At 43.7% G+C, this 19,665-nt stretch overlaps 1 protein-coding gene across 1 annotated transcript; it reads left to right on the top strand.

Moving 5' to 3' along the window:
• Positions 1-1,354: 1,354 nt before the first annotated feature.
• On the top strand, positions 1,355-18,270 carry TLX2 (T cell leukemia homeobox 2). The gene is made up of 3 exons (XM_069977059.1): positions 1,355-3,347; positions 16,839-17,076; positions 17,234-18,270. Exons 1-3 carry the CDS (start codon positions 2,966-2,968, stop codon positions 17,421-17,423), a joined length of 810 nt encoding a protein of 269 aa, XP_069833160.1. The 5' UTR covers positions 1,355-2,965; the 3' UTR covers positions 17,424-18,270.
• The last annotated feature ends 1,395 nt before the right edge of the window (positions 18,271-19,665 follow it).

The following is a 19,665-nucleotide window of genomic DNA, read 5'->3' as shown; positions in this document are numbered from 1 at the left end:
TATAATAATAATACTAATACTATGTGTGATAGTGGTATATATAATAATAATAATGCTATGTGTGATAATGGTATATGTAATAATACTATGTGTGATAGTGGTATATGTAATAATACTATGTGTGATAGTGGTATATATAATAATAATAATACTATGTGTGATAGTGGTATATGTAATAATAATACTAATACTATGTGTGATAGTGGTATATGTAATAATACTATGTGTGTGTGTGATAGTGGTATATGTTATAATAATAATAATAATACTATGTGTGATAGTGGTATATGTAATAATACTATGTGTAATAATTGTATATATAATAATACTACGTGCGATAATGGTATATGTAATAATACTATGTGTGATAGTGGTATATGTAATAATACTATGTGTGATAGTGGTATATATAATAATAATAATACTATGTGTGATAGTGGTATATGTAATAATACTATGTGTGATAATGGTATATATAATAATAATACTATGTGTGATAACGATATATGTAATAATAATACTATGTGTGATGATTTGGCCGATGTTTTCCTCCCACCGCTGAGTTATATATTCCCTATGGATCTGTCCTGTAACTCCTGATGAATATTCCTCATTCTCCATATGACATGTCTCTGCTGCTCTCATCATCTGTCCTGTCCAGTAGAAAATGAGTTAAAGTTGAAGATCCTCCCGCTGGTGATGGTGAGAGGAGGGGGGGGGGGGGGGATGTTTTTGGTCTTTGACTCTGGTTTATGTGATTTCCAGGACAGACCAATGATATTGTGTGAGCCGTTCTCCATGCTGCCAGCCCCATTGCACTGGATAGAGGAGCAAGAGCTGGGAGAGCTGTGTTATAGAGAAGCAGGACTCTGGTGGACGAGAGCATTATAGAGGACCTCACCCTGGTGGAGGACAGACATTATACAGGAGAAGGACCTCACCCTGGTGGAGGACAGACATTATAGAGGAGCAGCACCTCACCCTGGTAAAGAACAGACATTATAGAGAAGAAGGACCTCACCCTGGTGGAGGACAGACATTATACAGGAGAAGGACCTCACCCTGGTGGAGGACAGAAGTGTATACAGAAGAAGGACCTCACCCTGGTAAAGGAAAGACGTTATAGAGGTGAAGGACCTGACTCTGGTGGAGAACTCTGTTATAAAGGAAAAGGACCTGACTCTGGTGGAGGATTATGTTATAGAGGAGAAGGACCTGACTCTGGTGGAGGACTTTGTATAGATGAGAAGGACCTAACCCTGGTGGAGAACTATGTTATAGAGGAGAAGGACCTAACCCTGGTGGTGGACTATGTTATAGAGGAGAAGGACCTTACTCTGGTATAGGAACTTGATATAGATGAGAAGGACCTAACCCTGGTGGAGAACTATGTTATCGAGGAGAAGGACTTAACCCTGGTGGTGGACTATGTTATAGAGGAGAAGAACCTGACTCTGGTGGAGGACTATGTTATAGAGGAGAAGGACCTGACTGGTGGAGAACTATGTTATAGATAAGAAGGCTGGTGGAGAAGTATGTTATAGAGGAGAAGGACATAAGCCTGGTGGTGGACTATAATATAGATGAGAAGGACCTGACTCTGGTGGAGGACTATGGCATAGAGGAGAAGGTCCTGACTTGGTGGAGGATAGCAAAGTTTTACAAGAGCAGGGCTTGACCCTGGTTGGTGACAGTAATGTTAAGGAAGAGCTGGACTAGGCCCTGGTGGAAGACAATGCTACAGAGGAGTAGGACCTGACCCTGATATAGTGTTATAGAGGTGTAGGACCTGGCCCTGGTGGAAATTACATTATAAAGGGGGACCTGGTCTTGGTGGGGAAAATGTTGTAGAGGAGTAGTATCTGACCCTGGTGGGGGATAACTTTATAAGGAGAAGGACTTGGTCCTGGTGGGAATAATGTTATAGAGGAAAAGGACCCAGCCCAGGTGGGGATAACGTTATAACGGAGAAGAACCTGGCCCAGGCTACAACAGTAAGCCCCGGAGAGATACCTCTTCTGTGGCCTTGTATCAAGGAACAAATAGGACAATGTTAGGAGCCCACCTGGCTACTTGTCACAGTGCTCTGGAGAATTCAAGCCAGAAGTCTACAATACTTTAAACTCCAGTGATTATGAGTCATCTACTACTTACTGTCTTCTCCAAGGTTCTTCCCTCAACACAGATCCGACCTGAGACTTTTCTCCAGAAGGATTATGGGTTGTATGAACAAGCTGTGACCTGAACCAGGGATAACTGGTGGATAAAGGTGACGGCGGGCACATTATGGAGGGAACATATCTCGGTCTACAATGTCCTGCTCCATTATAGCACCACTTTTAGCCAGGTTGCCCGCATGCCTCCACCAGCTGTAGCCATGGTCCTATAACACAGTTGGGTTATCCTTACCTTTAAAACAACTGAGTCCCAAAGACATTATCAAAATTGGATCCCATGACATCTGGTAGAAGTTTCACTGGGACAACTAAGACCATAGACGTGTCCTACAAGACAGTGGCCTCCAAAAAACAGCTGCTCAGTGGCCAGAGTGGACCACCTTTGTTTTAGATGTAGAAACTGGAGTAACTTCTTCTTTCTCCAGCCATGAGCCCCGCTGTGCCAAACATTGGCCTCCTAACGCCTCTATGGCCTGCAACCAATAAGATTCTCAAGATGCCACATTACTAATGTTCTAATCCCATCTGGTTTCCCACCAAGACCATCTGCCCCCAGACCAGAATAGTGTCATGCCCCGTGCTTCTCGTCTGCACTCTCGCTAGATCAGAACTCTCTACATTGCCCTCTCTTTCCTCTGTTAGGCGACTTACCTTAAGGAGTCTCTCCACATCCAGAGTATCCATCGTGTGGACTTGGTCCCCCCCCCCCCAGACTTTATACTCCAAGTAATCAAGTAACGGGCCAAAAGCTTCAGGCACCAGACATTACCGAGTCTTCATAGCTCTTTATGGATCTCCTGGACATGGCACAAGACTCAGCAAGCCACCATGAACCCATCAGCTTTGGCATTGACCAGATCCTGAATAGTCCGGAGCAGACTGTAGGTTACCCCTACACAAGGGCGGAGGAGCCGGAGCATCAGGGGGCAGGTGCCTACTGTGCCATGTTTGGTCCAGCCAGCTCGTCCTACAGCCTGAACATGAGGATGGATGTCAGTATGAACGTTAATGTCCGACCAGCAGGGGTGATAAGAGTGCCCGCTCACAGGCCCCTACCACCGCTGGTCCCCACCCAAGGGGCCCCAACCCTCCCCACTATGACGGGATTCTCTGCACTTACGTTCCCATGGATGGAGAGCAGCAGACGGACCCCAAAAGAGAGGATGACAGGTGAACGAGATAGTGGGGTAACGAGAGCGGGAACTATACTGACTGCTCTATAGTGGGGGTTATCTCCTGATGATGGGGGTTATAGTAACAATGTGTCATCATCATCATAAGGGATTATCTCTATACATGAATATATTGGGGGTTATAGTCTCTCTATATGAATATATTGGGGGTTATAGTCTCTGTATGAATATATTAGGGGTTATAGTCTCTATATATGAATATATTGGGGGTTATAGTCTCTGTATGAATATATTAGGGGTTATAGTCTCTATATATGAATAATTTGGCGTTTATAGTCTCTCTATATCAATATATTGGGGGTTGTAGTCTTTATATATACAAATATATTGGGGGTTATAGTCTCTATATATGAATATATTGGGGGTTATAGTCTCTATATATGAACATATTGAGGGTTATAGTATCTATATATGAATATATTGGGGGTTATAGTCTATATGAATATATTGGGGGTTATAGTCTCTATATATATTAATATATTAGGGGTTATAGTCTCTATATATATTAATATATTAGGGGTTATAGTCTCTATATATGAATATATTGGGGGTTATAGTCTCTATATAGGAATATATTGGGGGTTATAGACTCTATATATGAATATACTTGGGGTTGTAGTCTATATATGAATATATTGGGGGTTATAGTCTCTATATATGAATATATTAGGGGTTATAGTCTCTATATATGAATATATTGGGGCTTATAGTCTCTATATAGGAATATATTGGGGGTTATAGTCTCTCTATATGAATATATTGGGGGTTATAGTCTCTCTATATGAATATATTGGGGCTTATAGTCTCTATATAGGAATACATTGGGGGTTATAGTCTCTATATATGAATATATTGGGGGTTATAGTCTCTATGTATGAATATATTGGGGGTTATAGTCTCTATATATGAATATATTGGGGGTTATAGTCTCTATATATGAATATTTTGGGGGTTATAGTCGCTATATATGAATATATTGGGGGTTATAGTCTCTCTATATGAATATATTGGGGGTTATAGTCTCTATATGAATATATTGGGGGTTATAGTCTCTATATGAATATATTGGGGGTTATAGTCTCTATATATGAATATATTGGGGGTTATAGTCTCTATATGAATATATTGGGGGTTATAGTCTCTATATGAATATATTGGGGGTTATAGTCTCTCTATATGAATATATTGGGGGTTATAGTCTATATATGAATATATTGGGGGTAATAGTCTCTCTATATATATATATATTGGGGGTTATAGTCTCTATATAGGAATATATTGGGGGTTATAGTCTCTATATAGGAATATATTGGGGGTTATAGTCTCTATATAGGAATATATAGGGGGTTATAGTCTCTATATATAAATATATTGGGGGTTATAGTCTCTATATATGAATATATTGGGGGTTATAGTCTCTATATAGGAATATATTGGGGGTTATAGTCTCTCTATATAAATATATTGGGGGTTATAGTCTCCATATATGAATATATTGGGGGTTATAGTCTCTATATAGGAATATATTGGGGGTTATAGTCTATATATGAATATATTGGGGGTTATAGTCTCTATATATGAATATATTGGGGGTTATAGTCTCTATATATGAATATATTGGGGTTATAGTCTATGCCCTTGTTTTTTTTGCTTAAGGGGAAATCGCCAGGAGCCCTATATACCCCTATATACCTGACAGTCCTGCAGTGTTTATGTAAATTGTAACTTATACACATTAGAAATAAATTAAAAACTTTAAACATCCTAAATACCTAATAGCCAAACTGAGATGTCATGTGATCAGACTGTATACAGAACCTGGTTATATACAACATTGGCAGTGTAATATACAGAGCCTGGTTATATACAACATTGGCAGTGTTATATACAGAGCCTGGTTATATACAACATTGGCAGTGTTATATACAGCCTGGTTATATACAACATTGGCAGTGTTATATACAGCCTGGTTATATACAATATTGTCAGTGTTATATACAGAGACTGGTTATATACAACATTGGCAGTGTTATATACAGCCTGGTTATATACAACATTGGCAGTGTTATATACAGTCTGGTTATATGCAACATTGGCAGTGTTATATACAGTCTGGTTATATGCAACATTGGCAGTGTTATATACAGAGCCTGTTATATACAAATTTGGCAGTGTTATATAGTTGGTGAAGGTACTGTATACCTGTAGTTTATAGTTTGAGGGTCTTGGATACCTGTAGTTTATAGTTCGGGGGTACTGTATACCTGTAGTGTATAGTTTTAGAAATAAATTAAAAACTTTAAACATCCTAAATACCTAATAGCCAAACTGAGATGTCATGTGATCAGACTGTATACAGAGCCTGGTTATATACAACATTGGCAGTGTTATATACAGAGACTGGTTATATACAACATTGTCAGTGTTATATACAGAGCCTGGTTATATACAACATTGGCAGTGTTATATACAGAGCCTGGTTATATACAACATTGGCAGTGTTATATACAGCCTGGTTATATACAACATTGGCAGTGTTATATACAGCCTTGTTATATACAACATTGTTGTATACAGTGTTATACCTGTAGTTTATAGTTTGAGGGTCTTGGATACCTGTAGTTTATAGTTCGGGGGTACTGTATACCTGTAGTGTATAGTTTTGGGGTCCTGTATACCTGTAGTGACCTGTATAAATGTACTTTATAGTTGGAGTAGGGGGTCTACCAGTTATTTCTGTGGATCTGTTGTGAGGCAGCTGGCCCTACCAACCAAACAGATTCCAGCTCCCTGTGAAAATGAAAGTAGTAATCCTATTGGTTGCTAAGGCTTCCAACTGCCATTACTGCTGGGGAGCTGCAGCGCTAATTATATCACCTGTGTGTGCAGTGTGGAGATTCTCCCATTCATTTCTATGTGGCGCTCTTCCCCTTTCCCCTCCCCTCCTGTACATCTGGCAAGGATGGGACAGACGGACAGACAGACAGACAGAATTTCATTTTTATGTATGAATATATTGGGGATTATAGTCTGTATATAGTAATATGCTGGGGATTATAGTCTGTATATAGTAATATGTTGGGGATTATAGTCCTGATATATGAATATATTGGGGATTATAGTCTGTATATAGTGATATGTTGGGGATTATAGTCCTGATATATGAATATATTGGGGATTATAGTCTGTATATACTAATATGTTTGGGATTATAGTCTGTATATGGTAATATGTTGGGGATTATAGTCCTGATATATGAATATATTGGGGATTATAGTCTGTATATAGTAATATGCTGGGGATTATAGTCTGTATATAGTGATATGTTGGGAATTATAGTCCTGATATATGAATATATTGGGGATTATAGTCCTGATATATGAATATATTGGGGATTATAGTCTGTATATAGTGATATGTTGGGGATTATAGTCCTGATATATGAATATATTGGGGATTATAGTCTGTATATAGTAATATGTTGGGGAATATAGTCCTGATATATGAATATATTGGGGATTATAGTCTGTATATACTAATATGTTGGGGATTATAGTCTGTATATAGTAATATGTTGGGGAATATAGTCCTGATATATGAATATATTGGGGATTATAGTCTGTATATAGTGATATGTTGGGGAATATAGTCCTGATATATGAATATATTGGGGATTATAGTCTGTATATACTAATATGTTGGGGATTATAGTCTGTATATAGTAATATGTTGGGGATTATAGTCCTGATATATGAATATATTGGGGATTATAGTCTGTATATAGTGATATGTTGGGGATTATAGTCCTGATATATGAATATATTGGGGATTATAGTCTGTATATACTAATATGTTGGGGGTTATAGTCCTGATATAGGAATATATTGTGATGTTATTGATTATTTTTATTGATTTATTTATTGATTGAGTTTTTTTGCCTTTATATAACGTTCTCTTATTCTCTGTAACTATAAGAATTCTAGAGTCGTTTACTGGGAAATGTTCTGATTCCATCTGCCCCCTTGTGGTCATAATGGGAATTACACATATACAATTATCAACAATAAGGGGGAGTTCAGCAAAAAAAAATCTTTCAAATCAACTGGTGCCAGAAAGTGCCAGAGATTTGTAATTTACTTCTATTTAAAAAATCGTTAGTCGTCCAGTATTTATCAGATGCTGTATGTTCAGCAGGAAGTGGTGGATTCTCTCCAGTCTGGAGAGCAGGAGAGGTTTTCTATGGGGATGTGCTGCTGCTCTGGACATGGATAGAGGTGACAGCAGAGAGCACTAGAGAGAATACACCACTTGTTGCAGGACATACAGCAGCTGATAAGTACTGGAAGACTGGAGATTTTTTAATAGTACTTTTTTTTTTTTTTTTAGTAAATTACAAATCTCTGGCATTTTCTGGCACCAGTTGATTTAAAAGATTTTTTTATGCTGAACTGCCCCTTTAAGTATAATGTACAGGGATAACTCATGTGAACCACCAGGTTGACCACTGTCACTATGTATGCAGCTGTGGTGTCCCATAGTTAAGTGCTTTAGGCACCGGTCAGAAAGTTATCTCTACAGTGGTAATGGAGCTGCATTCTTTATTTTAACCACAAGGTGTCACTGTTATGTTATCCATTATTTTATATTGCACAGCTGTAGTCACCTAAGGGTTACCCTTTTGTACCACATGGTCTGTGCCAGCCTATGAGAGATGCTGTTCTTTCTCTACCTATCTCTGTTCTTCTCTCTTCTGTTCTTACACAACACACAACCCCAGGGATGCTTTAACCAGAGGGCAAATGGTGCACGTGCAGCGGGCCCACTGGTTAAAGGGGCCCACCCTGAGCAGGGCCGGCCTTTGCTCTGTGCGATCAGTGCGGTCGCACAGGGCTCCGGCCACCAGCCTGCCAGGGGGGCGCCATCAGGATGGGTAAGGTACCCATCCATAGCGCCCCCTCCCTGCTGCTGTGCTCTGTACTGTAGCTATGTGCGCTCGTAATGAGTGCTCATAGGTACAGGCATCAGCAGCGGCACTGACAGGGCGGGAGCCATTGGCTCCCTCCCTGTCAGTCATCCATGTGGCCGCAGGCAGTGCTTTACCTGCGGTCACAAGAGGCCGCTCTCCTGTAGTGGCCACAAGGATGAGGTGAAGAGAAGAGGAGACGCACGGACCCAGGTGAGTATACGTGTTTTTTTTTTTTTTTGTTATTCACTATATGGGAGGGGGAGCACAGGGGGGCTATATAACTAGGGGTGCCACAGGGGGGTATGTATAACTGGGGGCAGCACACAGCGGTGGTCTACATACTACTAGGGGTGCCACAGGAGGGTATATGTAACTGGGGGAGTGCAGGGGGGGTATATATAACTGGGGGGGAGCACAGGGGGGTATATATAACTGGGGGAGTGCACAGGGGGATATAACTGGGGGAGCACACAGGGGGTATATATAATTGGGGGGTGCACAGGGGGGTATATATAACTGGGGGAGTGCACAGGGGGATATAACTGGGGGAGCGCACAGGAGGGTTTATATAACTAGGAGCGCACAGGAGGGTATAACTGGGGGAGCACACAGGGGGTATATATAATTGGGGGTGCACAGGGGAGTATATATAACTGGGGGGCACACAGGGGGTATATACTACTGGGGGCACACAGGGGATATATATACAACTAAGGGGGTGCACAGGGGGTATATATAACGGGGAGCGCACATGCGGGCTATATACTACTGGGGGCGCACAGGGGATATATATACAACTGGGGGGTGCACAGGGGGGTATACAACTGAGGGAGTGCACAGGAGACTATATACTATGGGGGGCGCACAGGGGATATATATACAACTGGGGGTGCAAGGGGGGTATATAGCTGGGGGCACACAGGGTGGTATATATAACTGGTATATATAACGGGAAGTGCACAGGGGGGGCTATATAATAGAGGGGGGCGCACAGGGGATATATATACAACTTGGGGGTGCACAGAGGGGTATATATAACGGGGAGTGCACAGGGGGGCTATATACTACTGGGGGGTGCACAGGGGGTATATATAACTGGGGGAGCACAGAGGGGGCTTAATACTACTGGGGGCAGCACACGGGTCTATATACTACTGGGGGCAGCATACATCTGTCTATATACTACTGGGGGCAGCACAAAGGGGTCTATATACTACTGGGGGCAGCACAAAGGGGTCTATATACTACTGGGGGCAGCATACAGCTGTCTATACTACTGGGGGCAGCACACGGGTCTATACTAACATTGGGGCTGCACAGAGGTGCCTATATTATATAGGGACCTTACTACTATATTGGGGCACAGAGCATAACTATTTATTAATTGGGAGCTCAGAGGGAGGGTAACTACTATATTGGGGCACAGAAGGGGGGTAACTACTGTATAGGGGACAGAGCGGGATAACTACTATATAGGGGCAGAGAGGGGTGTAACTACTATATTGGGGCACAGAGGGGGGTAACTACTATATAGGGGCACAGAGGGGGGTAACTACTATATAGGGGCACAGAGGGGGGGTAACTACTATATAGGGGCACAGAGGGGGGTAACTACTGTATAGGGGCACAGTGGGGGGTGACTACTGTATGTGTTGGAGCCTAAAATGTTTCTCTGGCAGATTCTGGAGAGAGGATTCACAGCCGGGTGAAGACTTAAAGATGGCCCAGGCTGGATGGAGTGAAAGAAAAGGTGAAAGACTCTGATCAGAGAAGACGCCCCCTGTAAGTCACCTCGATGTAACTGCACTCTGTTATAGGGTTTGCAGTGATAGTGGTCATGACGTGGCGGTATTATGTAATGGTATCATTGGTGATATCTTTATAAAGTTATAAGGTAACTACCATATGCATTGGGGCTCCTAATACAGTGTGTGGGCACTTTCAGGGCCTTATATTGAGTGGAGCACTGATTCTGATAACGCTGGGTTGGGGGGGGGGGGGGCAAAAAGGGAAGGGGTCCACTCTTGAGGGCTGTGCACAGGGCCCATCAATGTATTAAAACAGCCCTGCACAACCCCTAGGGTTTAGTCTAGTCTGAAGTGTGGTAGCAGACGGACACTTATGGAGGACACAGAGACTTCCTTTTCTAAAGCAACACTTCTACCTACGATACAGCGCTAAACACCTACAGAGAGGGCAAGTCAGGGGTCACCCCTACCCACGCCATGAACGTCTCTAAAATTGCAGGACAGTATATTAAAGTAGAGGAACTGATCCGGATAGAGCAAAACAGCCAAGAGCCTACATACTCTATCTTGCAGCGCAGGAGACACCGGGTAATTTCGGACACTTAGCTCAACTAAGACTGGGGCTTGTGTCACCCTGATAGGACGGGTAACTTGACAATGCAGGGCAAAAGGGGGTATAGCGGCAAAGGTCACGGGGACAAGTATTCTTCTTCTTTCAAGTATTCTTCTTCTTCTTCTAAAGTTCCGGCAGAGCACAGTGCTACAGTGGGTTGGGACTCTCAAGACAAACTCCTCTGCACTACTCTAAACTCTTTACTCTTTTCAGCACGTAACCAAGTCAGCACTGCTACTCTACTCACTACCTCAATATCTCTCAGCACAGATTCAGTGAATGCAAGTCTGGACCTTCAAAGTCACTATTTATCCTGTATCACCAGAGACTTGCTAGTAAAAGAAAGTTTATTTATTTTACTGGGACTCAGTGATCATTGTACCAGCACCTACACACAAGCTACACCTGGGTCATCTCCCCTTTCTGTGGGTGCCGGTACCGACAGTCCAGGTGGGTCATAACTGCACTCCGGACAACTGTGATAAGCGCCCAAAGGACCCATCACAACCCGTCAGGTCACCGGCCATTGGGAAAGGATATAGCCAGCCACACATTAAAAGCAGTTGTGCCTTTATACCTGTGAGCTGAGTCGGCACTGGTGTCACGACAACCTCCCACCTGGCTGAGCTATACTCCACCGACCAACCACCACAGTAGTGGCATCACATAGCACCATATAGCAAGTGACCGGTCGCAGCTGCCACAGAGCAGCCACCACAAAGGGAATTCTCTACTCTAAGAACAGTCACACTATAGACTTCTCTAATGTAAGAGTAGTTACCCTATGGTGCCCTCCACTGCAGACATTGGAAACCTGAACCCCCCCCCCCCCCCCCCCCAGCTCTTGGAAAACTGCAATTCCCATCATGTCTGGACAGATAAAATATTAGTGGCAGCAATTGCCATCTCAGTGCTCAATGTGGTTTTCCCTGTTGCAGTCAATCAGACTTATAGAAGATCCTCTCTTCTTCATTCCTTCAGCTTTTAGTTTACAAGGTCCTCTCTTCCCCTGTCCTTCAGCTAGGTTTATAGAAGGTCCTCCCTTCTCCTGTCCTTCAGCTAGGTTTATAGAAGGTCCTCCCTTCTCCTGTCCTTCAGCTAGGTTTATAGAAGATCATCTCTTCTCCTGTCCATCTGCTAGGTTTATAGAAGGTCCTCTCTTCTCCTGTCCTTCAGCTAGGTTTATAGAAGGTCCTCTCTTCTCCTGTCCTTCAGCTAGGTTTATTGAAGGTCCTCTCTTCTCCTGTCCTTCAGCTAGGTTTATAGAAGGTCCTCTCTTCTCCTGTCCTTCAGCTAGGTTTATTGAAGGTCCTCTCTTCTCCTGTCCTTCAGCTAGGTTTATTGAAGGTCCTCTCTTCTCCTGTCCTTCAGCTAGGTTTATAGAAGGCCCTCTCTTCTCCTGTCCTTCAGCTAGGTTTATAGAAGGTCCTCTCTTCTCCTGTCCTTCAGCTAGGTTTATTGAAGGTCCTCTCTTCTCCTGTCCTTCAGCTAGGTTTATAGAAGGTCCTCTCTTCTCCTGTCCTTCAGCTAGGTTTATAGAAGGTCCTCTCTTCTCCTGTCTTTCAGCTAGGTTTATAGAAGGTCCTTCTTTTCCCCTGTCCTTCAGCTAGGTTTTTAGAAGGTCCTCTCTTCTCCTGTCCATCTGCTAGGTTTATAGAAGATCATCTCTTCTCCTGTCCATCTGCTAGGTTTATAGAAGGTCCTCTCTTCTCCTGTCCTTCAGCTAGGTTTATAGAAGATCCTCTCTTCTCCTGTCCATCTGCTAGGTTTATAGAAGATCCTCTCTTCTCCTGTCCTTCAGCTACGTTTATAGAAGATCCTCTCTTCTCCTGTCCTTCAGCTAGGTTTATAGAAGGTCCTCTCTTCCCCTGTCCTTCAGCTAGGTTTATAGAAGGTCCTCTCTTCTCCTGTCTTTCAGCTAGGTTTATAGAAGGTCCTCTTTCCTCCTGTCCCTCTGCTAGGTTTGTAGAAGGTCCTCTCTTCTCCTGTCCATCTGCTAGGTTTATAGAAGGTCCTCTCTTCTCCTATCCATCTGCTAGGTTTATAGAAGGTTCTCTCTTCTCCTGTCCTTCAGCTAGGTTTATAGAAGGTCCTCTCTTCTCCTGTCCTTCAGCTAGGTTTATAGAAGGTCCTCTCTTCTCCTGTCCATCTGCTAGGTTTATAGAAGATCCTCTCTTCTCCTGTCCTTCAGCTAGGTTTATAGAAAGTCCTCTTTCCTCCTGTCCCTCTGCTAGGTTTATAGAAGGTCCTCTCTTCCCCTGTCCTTCAGCTAGGTTTATAGAAGGTCCTCTCTTCTCCTGTCCTTGAGCTAGGTTTATAGAAGGCCCTCTCTTCTCCTGTCCTTCAGCTAGGTTTATAGAAGGTCCTCTTTCCTCCTGTCCCTCTGCTAGGTTTGTAGAAGGTCCTCTCTTCTCCTGTCCATCTGCTAGGTTTATAGAAGGTCCTCTCTTCTCCTGTTCTTCAGCTAGGTTTATAGAAGGTCCTCTCTTCCCCTGTCCTTCAGCTAGGTTTATTGAAGGTCCTCTCTTCTTCTGTCCTTCAGCTAGGTTTATAGAAGGTCCTCTCTTCTCCTGTCCATCTGCTAGGTTTATAGAAGATCCTCTCTTCTCCTGTCCTTCAGCTACGTTTATAGAAGGCCCTTTTTTCTCCTGTCCTTCAGCTAGGTTTATAGAAGGTCCTCTCTTCCCCTGTCCTTCAGCTAGGTTTATAGAAGGTCTTCTCTTCTCCTGTCCTTGAGCTAGGTTTATAGAAGGTCCTCTCTTCCCCTGTCCTTCAGCTAGGTTTATAGAAGGTCCTCTCTTCTCCTGTCCTTCAGCTAGGTTTATAGAAGGTCCTCTCTCCCCCTGTCCTTCAGCTAGGTTTATAGAAGGTCCTCTCTTCTCCTGTCCTTCAGCTAGGTTTATAGAAGGTCCTCTCTTCCCTTGTCCTTCTGCTAGGTTTATAGAAGGCCCTCTCTTCTCCTATCCTTCAGCTAGGTTTATAGAAGGTCCTATTTTCTCCTGTCCTTCAGCTAGGTTTACAGAAGGTCCTCTCTCCCCCTGTCCTTCAGCTAGGTTTATAGAAGGTCCTCTCTTCTCCTGTCCTTCAGGTAGGTTTATAGAAGGTCCTCTTCCCCCTGTCCTTCAGCTAGGTTTATAAAAGGTCCTCTCTTCTCCTGTCCTTCAGCTAGGTTTATAAAAGGTCCTCTCTTCTCCTGTCCATCTGCTAGGTTTATAGAAGGTCCTCTCTTCTCCTGTCCTTGAGCTAGGTTTATAGAAGGTCCTCTCTTCTCCTGTCCTTCAGCTACGTTTATAGAAGGTCCTCTTTTCTCCTGTCCTTCAGCTAGGTTTATAGAAGGTCCTCTCTTCCCCTGTCCTTCAGCTAGGTTTATAGAAGGTCCTCTCTTCTCCTGTCCTTCAGCTAGGTTTATAGAAGGTCCTCTCTTCTCCTGTCCTTCAGCTAGGTTTATAGAAGGTCCTCTCCTCTCCTGTCCTTCAGCTAGGTTTATAGAAGGTCCTCTCTTCTACTGTCCTTCAGCAAGGTTTATAGAAGGTCCTCTCTTCCCCTGTCCTTCAGCTAGGTTTATAGAAGGTCCTCTCTTCTCCTGTCCTTCAGCTAGGTTTATAGAAGGCCCTCTCTTCTCCTGTCCTTCAGCTAGGTTTATAGAAGGTCCTCTTTCCTTCTGTCCCTCTGCTAGGTTTGTAGAAGGTCCTCTCTTCTCCTGTCCATCTGCTAGGTTTATAGAAAGTCCTCTCTTCTCCTGTCCTTCAGGTAGGTTTATAGAAGGTCCTCTCTTCTCCTGTCCTTCAGCTAGGTTTATAGAAGGTCCTCTCTTCCCCTGTCCTTCAGCTAGGTTTATAGAAGGTCCTCTCTTCTCCTATCCTTCAGCTAGGTTTTTAGAAGGTCCTCTCTTCTCCTGTCCATCTGCTAGGTTTATAGAAGATCCTCTCTTCTCCTGTCCTTCAGCTAGGTTTATAGAAGGTCCTCTCTTCTCCTGTCCTTCAGCTACGTTTATAGAAGATCCTCTCTTCTCCTGTCCTTCAGCTACGTTTATAGAAGATCCTTTCTTCTCCTGTCCTTCAGTTACGTTTATAGAAGGTCCTCTCTTCTTCTGTCCTTCAGCTAGGTTTATAGAAGGCCCTCGCTTCTCCTGTCCTTTAGCTAGGTTTATAGAAGGTCCTCTTTCCTCCTGTCCCTCTACTAGGTTTATAGAAGGTCCTCTCTTCTCCTGTCCATCTGCTAGGTTTATAGAAGGCCCTCTCTTCTCCTGTTCTTCAGGCAGGTTTATAGAAGGTCCTCTCTTCTCCTGTCCTTCAGCTAGGTTTATTGAAGGTCCTCTCTTCTCCTGTCCTTCAGCTAGGTTTATTGAAGGTCCTCTCTTCTCCTGTCCATCTGCTAGGTTTATAGAAGATCCTCTCTTCTCCTGTCCTTCAGCTAGGTTTATAGAAGGTCCTGTCTTCTCCTGTCCTTCAGCTACGTTTATAGAAGATCCTCTCTTCTCCTGTCCTTCAGCTACGTTTATAGAAGATCCTCTCTTCTCCTGTCCTTCAGTTACGTTTATAGAAGGTCCTCTCTTCTTCTGTCCTTCAGCTAGGTTTATAGAAGGCCCTCTCTTCTCCTGTCCTTCAGCTAGGTTTATAGAAGGTCCTCTTTCCTCCTGTCCCTCTGCTAGGTTTATGGAAGGTCCTCTCTTCTCCTGTCCTTCAGCTAGGTTTATAGAAGGTCCTCTCTTCTCCTGTTCTTCAGGCAGGTTTATAGAAGGTCCTCTCTTCTCCTGTCCTTCAGCTAGGTTTATTGAAGGTCCTCTCTTGTCCTGTCCTTCAGCTAGGTTTATAGAAGGTCCTCTTTCCTTCTGTCCCTCTGCTAGGTTTGTAGAAGGTCCTCTCTTCTCCTGTCCATTTGCTAGGTTTATAGAAAGTTCTCTCTTCTCCTGTCCTTCAGGTAGGTTTATAGAAGGTCCTCTCTTCTCCTGTCCTTCAGCTAGGTTTATAGAAGGTCCTCTCTTCTTCTGTCCTTCAGCTAGGTTTATAGAAGGCCCTCTCTTCTCCTGTCCTTCAGCTAGGTTTTTAGAAGGTCCTCTTTCCTCCTGTCCCTCTGCTAGGTTTATAGAAGGTCCTCTCTTCTCCTGTCCATCTGCTAGGTTTATAGAAGGCCCTCTCTTCTCCTGTTCTTCAGGCAGGTTTATAGAAGGTCCTCTCTTCTCCTGTCCTTCAGCTAGGTTTATAGAAGGTCCTCTCTTCTCCTGTCCTTCAGGTAGGTTTATAGAAGGTCCTCTCTTCTTCATTCCTTCAGCTTGTTGTTTAGAATGGCCTATCGTCCCCTGTCCTTCAGCTTGTTTTGTGGGAGTTCCTCACTTCTCATGTGCCTCAGTTTGTTGAATAGATAGATGGTCCTCTCTTCTGTTCTTCAGCCTATTTTGTACAAAAGGTCCTATTTTCTCTGGTCCTTCAGCTTCTTGTATAGAAGGTCCCCACTTCTTCTGTCCTTCAGCTTGTTGTATAGAAGGTCCTTTTTTGTCCTGTTTCTTAGCCTTTTGAATAGACAATCCTCGCTTCTGTTCTTCAGCTTGTTTTCTGAAAGGTTCTTCCTTCTCCTGTCCTTTAGCGTGTTGTATAGCAGGTCCTTCCTTTTTCAGTTCTTCAGCTTTTTGTATAGAAGGTCCTTTGTTCTCCTGCCCTTCAGCTTGTTGTATAGAAGTTTCTCTCTTCTTATTTCCTTCAGTTTGTTGTGGAGAAGACCCCTTCTTCTCCTGTTCTTCACCTTGCTGTGTAGAAGGTCCTTTCTTCTTCTGCCCTTCAGCTTGTTGTATAGAAGTTTCTCTCTTCTTATTTCCTTCAGTTTGTTGTGTAGAAGGCCCCTTCTTCTTCTGTTCTTCACCTTGTTGTGTAGAAGGTCCTTTCTTCTCCTGTCCTTCAGCTTGTTGTTTAGAAGTTTCTCTCTTCTTCCCTTCAGCTTGTTGTATACAAGGTCCTCTTTTCTCCCATCTATCAGCTTGTTGTATAGAAGAACTTCACTTCTTCTGTCCTTTATTGTATTCTTTGGAAGGACTTGTACTTTGTGGTAGATGAGTGGTGGTGATTTCATTGCTTTTTGCAGGTTGTGGATCTGATGAATTTGCTGAGAAGATTTGAGATTTTAATATGTATGTTTTCTTTATTTTAGCTGCCCTTCCAGCCTTCTCTTTGTCCCGGCGGATTGGGCATCCATATCAAAATCGGACACCCCCAAAGAGGAAGAAACCCCGAACTTCCTTCAGCCGTCTTCAGATCTGCGAGCTAGAGAAGAGATTTCACCGGCAGAAGTACTTGGCATCAGCTGAGAGGGCCACCCTGGCTAAATCCCTGCGCATGAGCGACTCTCAAGTCAAAACATGGTTCCAAAACCGCAGGACAAAGTGGAGGTAAGGTGACCGAGGGACACAAGGCAGAGATTCTTCAGTTTTTAGTATTGTCTCTATACCTTCAAATGCTTCCTTCTTCTTGTAGGATCTGTACATGATCTTCTTGCTGCACTTTAACTTTTTTGCCCTGTCGTAATGGTTTTATGTGTGTCCTCAGGCGTCAGACAGCCGAAGAAAGGGAATCCGAGCGCCAGCAGACAAATCGCATGATGATGCAACTTCAGCAGGAGGCCTTCCAGAAAAGTCTACAGCAGTCTCTTCCTCGAGACCCCCTGTGTACACATAACTCCTCACTGTGTGCACTGCAGAACCTACAGCCGTGGGCCGATGAGACAGCTGGATTATGAGTGAAGCCCTGATGATATGAACAGAATAAATGTAAGATACGATGGATGAACACTCTTAGGTTCTGTTCTCCTGGATGTCAGCATCAAATACGGACATTGGGGGAATGGACATTAGAGACCTCAGACTCTGCTCAGTGAACCTATCACAGGTCACAATGTGGAGAGGAAAAGGGCAGAATTTTGTACAGTAAAACTCCTTTTTGTACAGAAAACTTTCTATCTTCTCCTGTCTAAGTTAAAGTAATCTCCTTCATTTCTACCACTGACAAAATCTGCTCTATGTCCATCATCTCCACCATCCACTCCTTCGCCTCCTCCTTCTCCTTCACCTCCTCCTTAACCTTCTCTATCTCCACTAACTTCATCTCCTCCATCTCTAACAATTTCTCTGCTCCCCATAGAGAACACAGGATCACTCAGCTGTGTTGAACGTTCCTGTGTATGGGAAGGACGGGGGGAGATAACTGATGAACAATTGTTTGACCATCAGTTGTTGAAGGCCACCTATGGCCACCTTTAATCTCCTTATTGTTCCCCATCATTTTCAGTCCTTTCTCAACGTTACCCCTTTGGGGTCCATTTACACAGAAAGATTATCTGACAGATTATCTGCCAAAGATTTGAAGCCAAAGCCAGGAACGGACTATAAACAGATCAGGTCATGAAGGAAAGTCTGAAATTTTTCCTCTTTTCAAATCCATTCCTGGCTTTGGCTTCAAATCTTTGTCAGATAATCTTTCTGTTGAAATGGACCCTAAGGGCCCTATTCCACGGGCCGAGCAGGGCCCGATCAACGATGTAAATGAGCGCTGATCTGCTAGATCGCCGCTCGTTTACTGGGCCTATTCCGATGATCATTGAGCGAGGGCTGCAGGGACATCTTTACTGATGTCCTTGCAGCCCTTGCAGCATCATACATTACCTGCAGGGCTTCTCCTCTGCTCCGTCTTTCTCCCCGGGTCCCGCGCGCTCTGGCTTCAGAATGGCCTGTCAGCTGACAGGCCACTCAGCCAATCACAGGCCGCGGCGGTCCCGGACTGTGATTGGCTGAGCGCTGCGTTAGCTGACAGGACATTCTGAAGCCAGAGCGCACGGGACCCGGGGAGGAAGACGGAGCAGAGGAGAAGCCCTGCAGGTAATGTATGCTGCGCTTCTCAAATCGTTGGTCGCCCGCTGTGCACCGCTATTCTACCGTAGCAATGCGCGGTGGGGGAACGATGATTTTAGGTCTGGCCCTAAATGAACGATCAGCCGATGACACGATCATTGGCTGATCGTTCTCTCTATTCCACCGAGCGATAATCGGCCGAATCGGGCTGATTCGGACGATTATCGTTGCTGTGGAATAGGGCCCTTACTTTCCATAATCTACACCTTCGTAATCCTAAATATATTAACTGTTTTGGTCATCTTCATCATTCCACCATCTTCTCCCTCCTCTTTACCTTTATCATACCTTTAAACTTCTCCATCTTCTTAGTCATCACCATTTTCACCATCTCCTCCCTCCTCCATAGGCTGTATCCATGTTTCCCAGGCAGTCCTTGGACTGCATCCACCTTCTTGAGGCAGCAGGATTCAATTGCTGATCGTTCTGGTTCGTGTAAACCCGAGTTTCCATCAGGTTTGTTCATCTCTAATTGCAACCATTCCACCGTACTCTGTCTTCTTATTCTTCACCGTCTCCATTATTTTTACAGTCTCCTTCATCTCCATCACATAGCCCACCTCTCCATCTCATTCCATTCCTTTATCTCCATAATCTCCTTTATCTTCTTAATCTCCACCGTCTCTATCATGTCTTCTATCTCTCCATAATCTTCTCCACCTACTTAACCTCCACCATGAACTTAATCTCCACCATCTTACATCTCTCCATCTCCTCCCTTTTCTCCATAATGTTCTTCATCTTCTTATCCTCCATTGTCTCCTTCTTCTCCACCATGTCTTCCATTTCTACCTCTCCACCCTCTCCACTATATTACGCTCCACTGCCTCATTCTTTTTTCCATATATTCTGTCTCCTCCCCTTTAATCTGGGTAATATTCTCTGCCATGTCTATCATGTCTTCCATCTCTCTTCCCTTCCCCTCTCTATCTCTTAACCTCCACCATCAATGTCATCTCCCCCATCTTCCATCCCTCCCTTTCCTTTGTCTCCATAATCTTGTCCAGATTCTTATCCTCCATGGTCTTCTTCATCTCTACCATGTTTCATCTCTCCATCTCCTCCCTTTCCTTT

The sequence above is a fragment of the Dendropsophus ebraccatus genome, chromosome 7 (genome assembly GCF_027789765.1).
Source record: "Dendropsophus ebraccatus isolate aDenEbr1 chromosome 7, aDenEbr1.pat, whole genome shotgun sequence".
Taxonomy (NCBI): Eukaryota; Metazoa; Chordata; class Amphibia; order Anura; family Hylidae; genus Dendropsophus; species Dendropsophus ebraccatus.
Note: the sequence above shows the minus strand (reverse complement) of the source record. Positions and strands in the feature narration are given on the sequence as shown.

Bases quoted from the DNA above. Each gene is read 5' to 3' on its own strand.
- TLX2 (XM_069977059.1), top strand. From the start codon at position 2,966: ATGGATCTCCTGGACATGGCACAAGACTCAGCAAGCCACCATGAACCC. The intron at 3,348-16,838 runs GTGAACGAGATA...TCTTTATTTTAG, and splicing joins CCCAAAAGAGAGGATGACAG to CTGCCCTTCCAGCCTTCTCT. The intron at 17,077-17,233 runs GTAAGGTGACCG...GTGTGTCCTCAG, and splicing joins AACCGCAGGACAAAGTGGAG to GCGTCAGACAGCCGAAGAAA.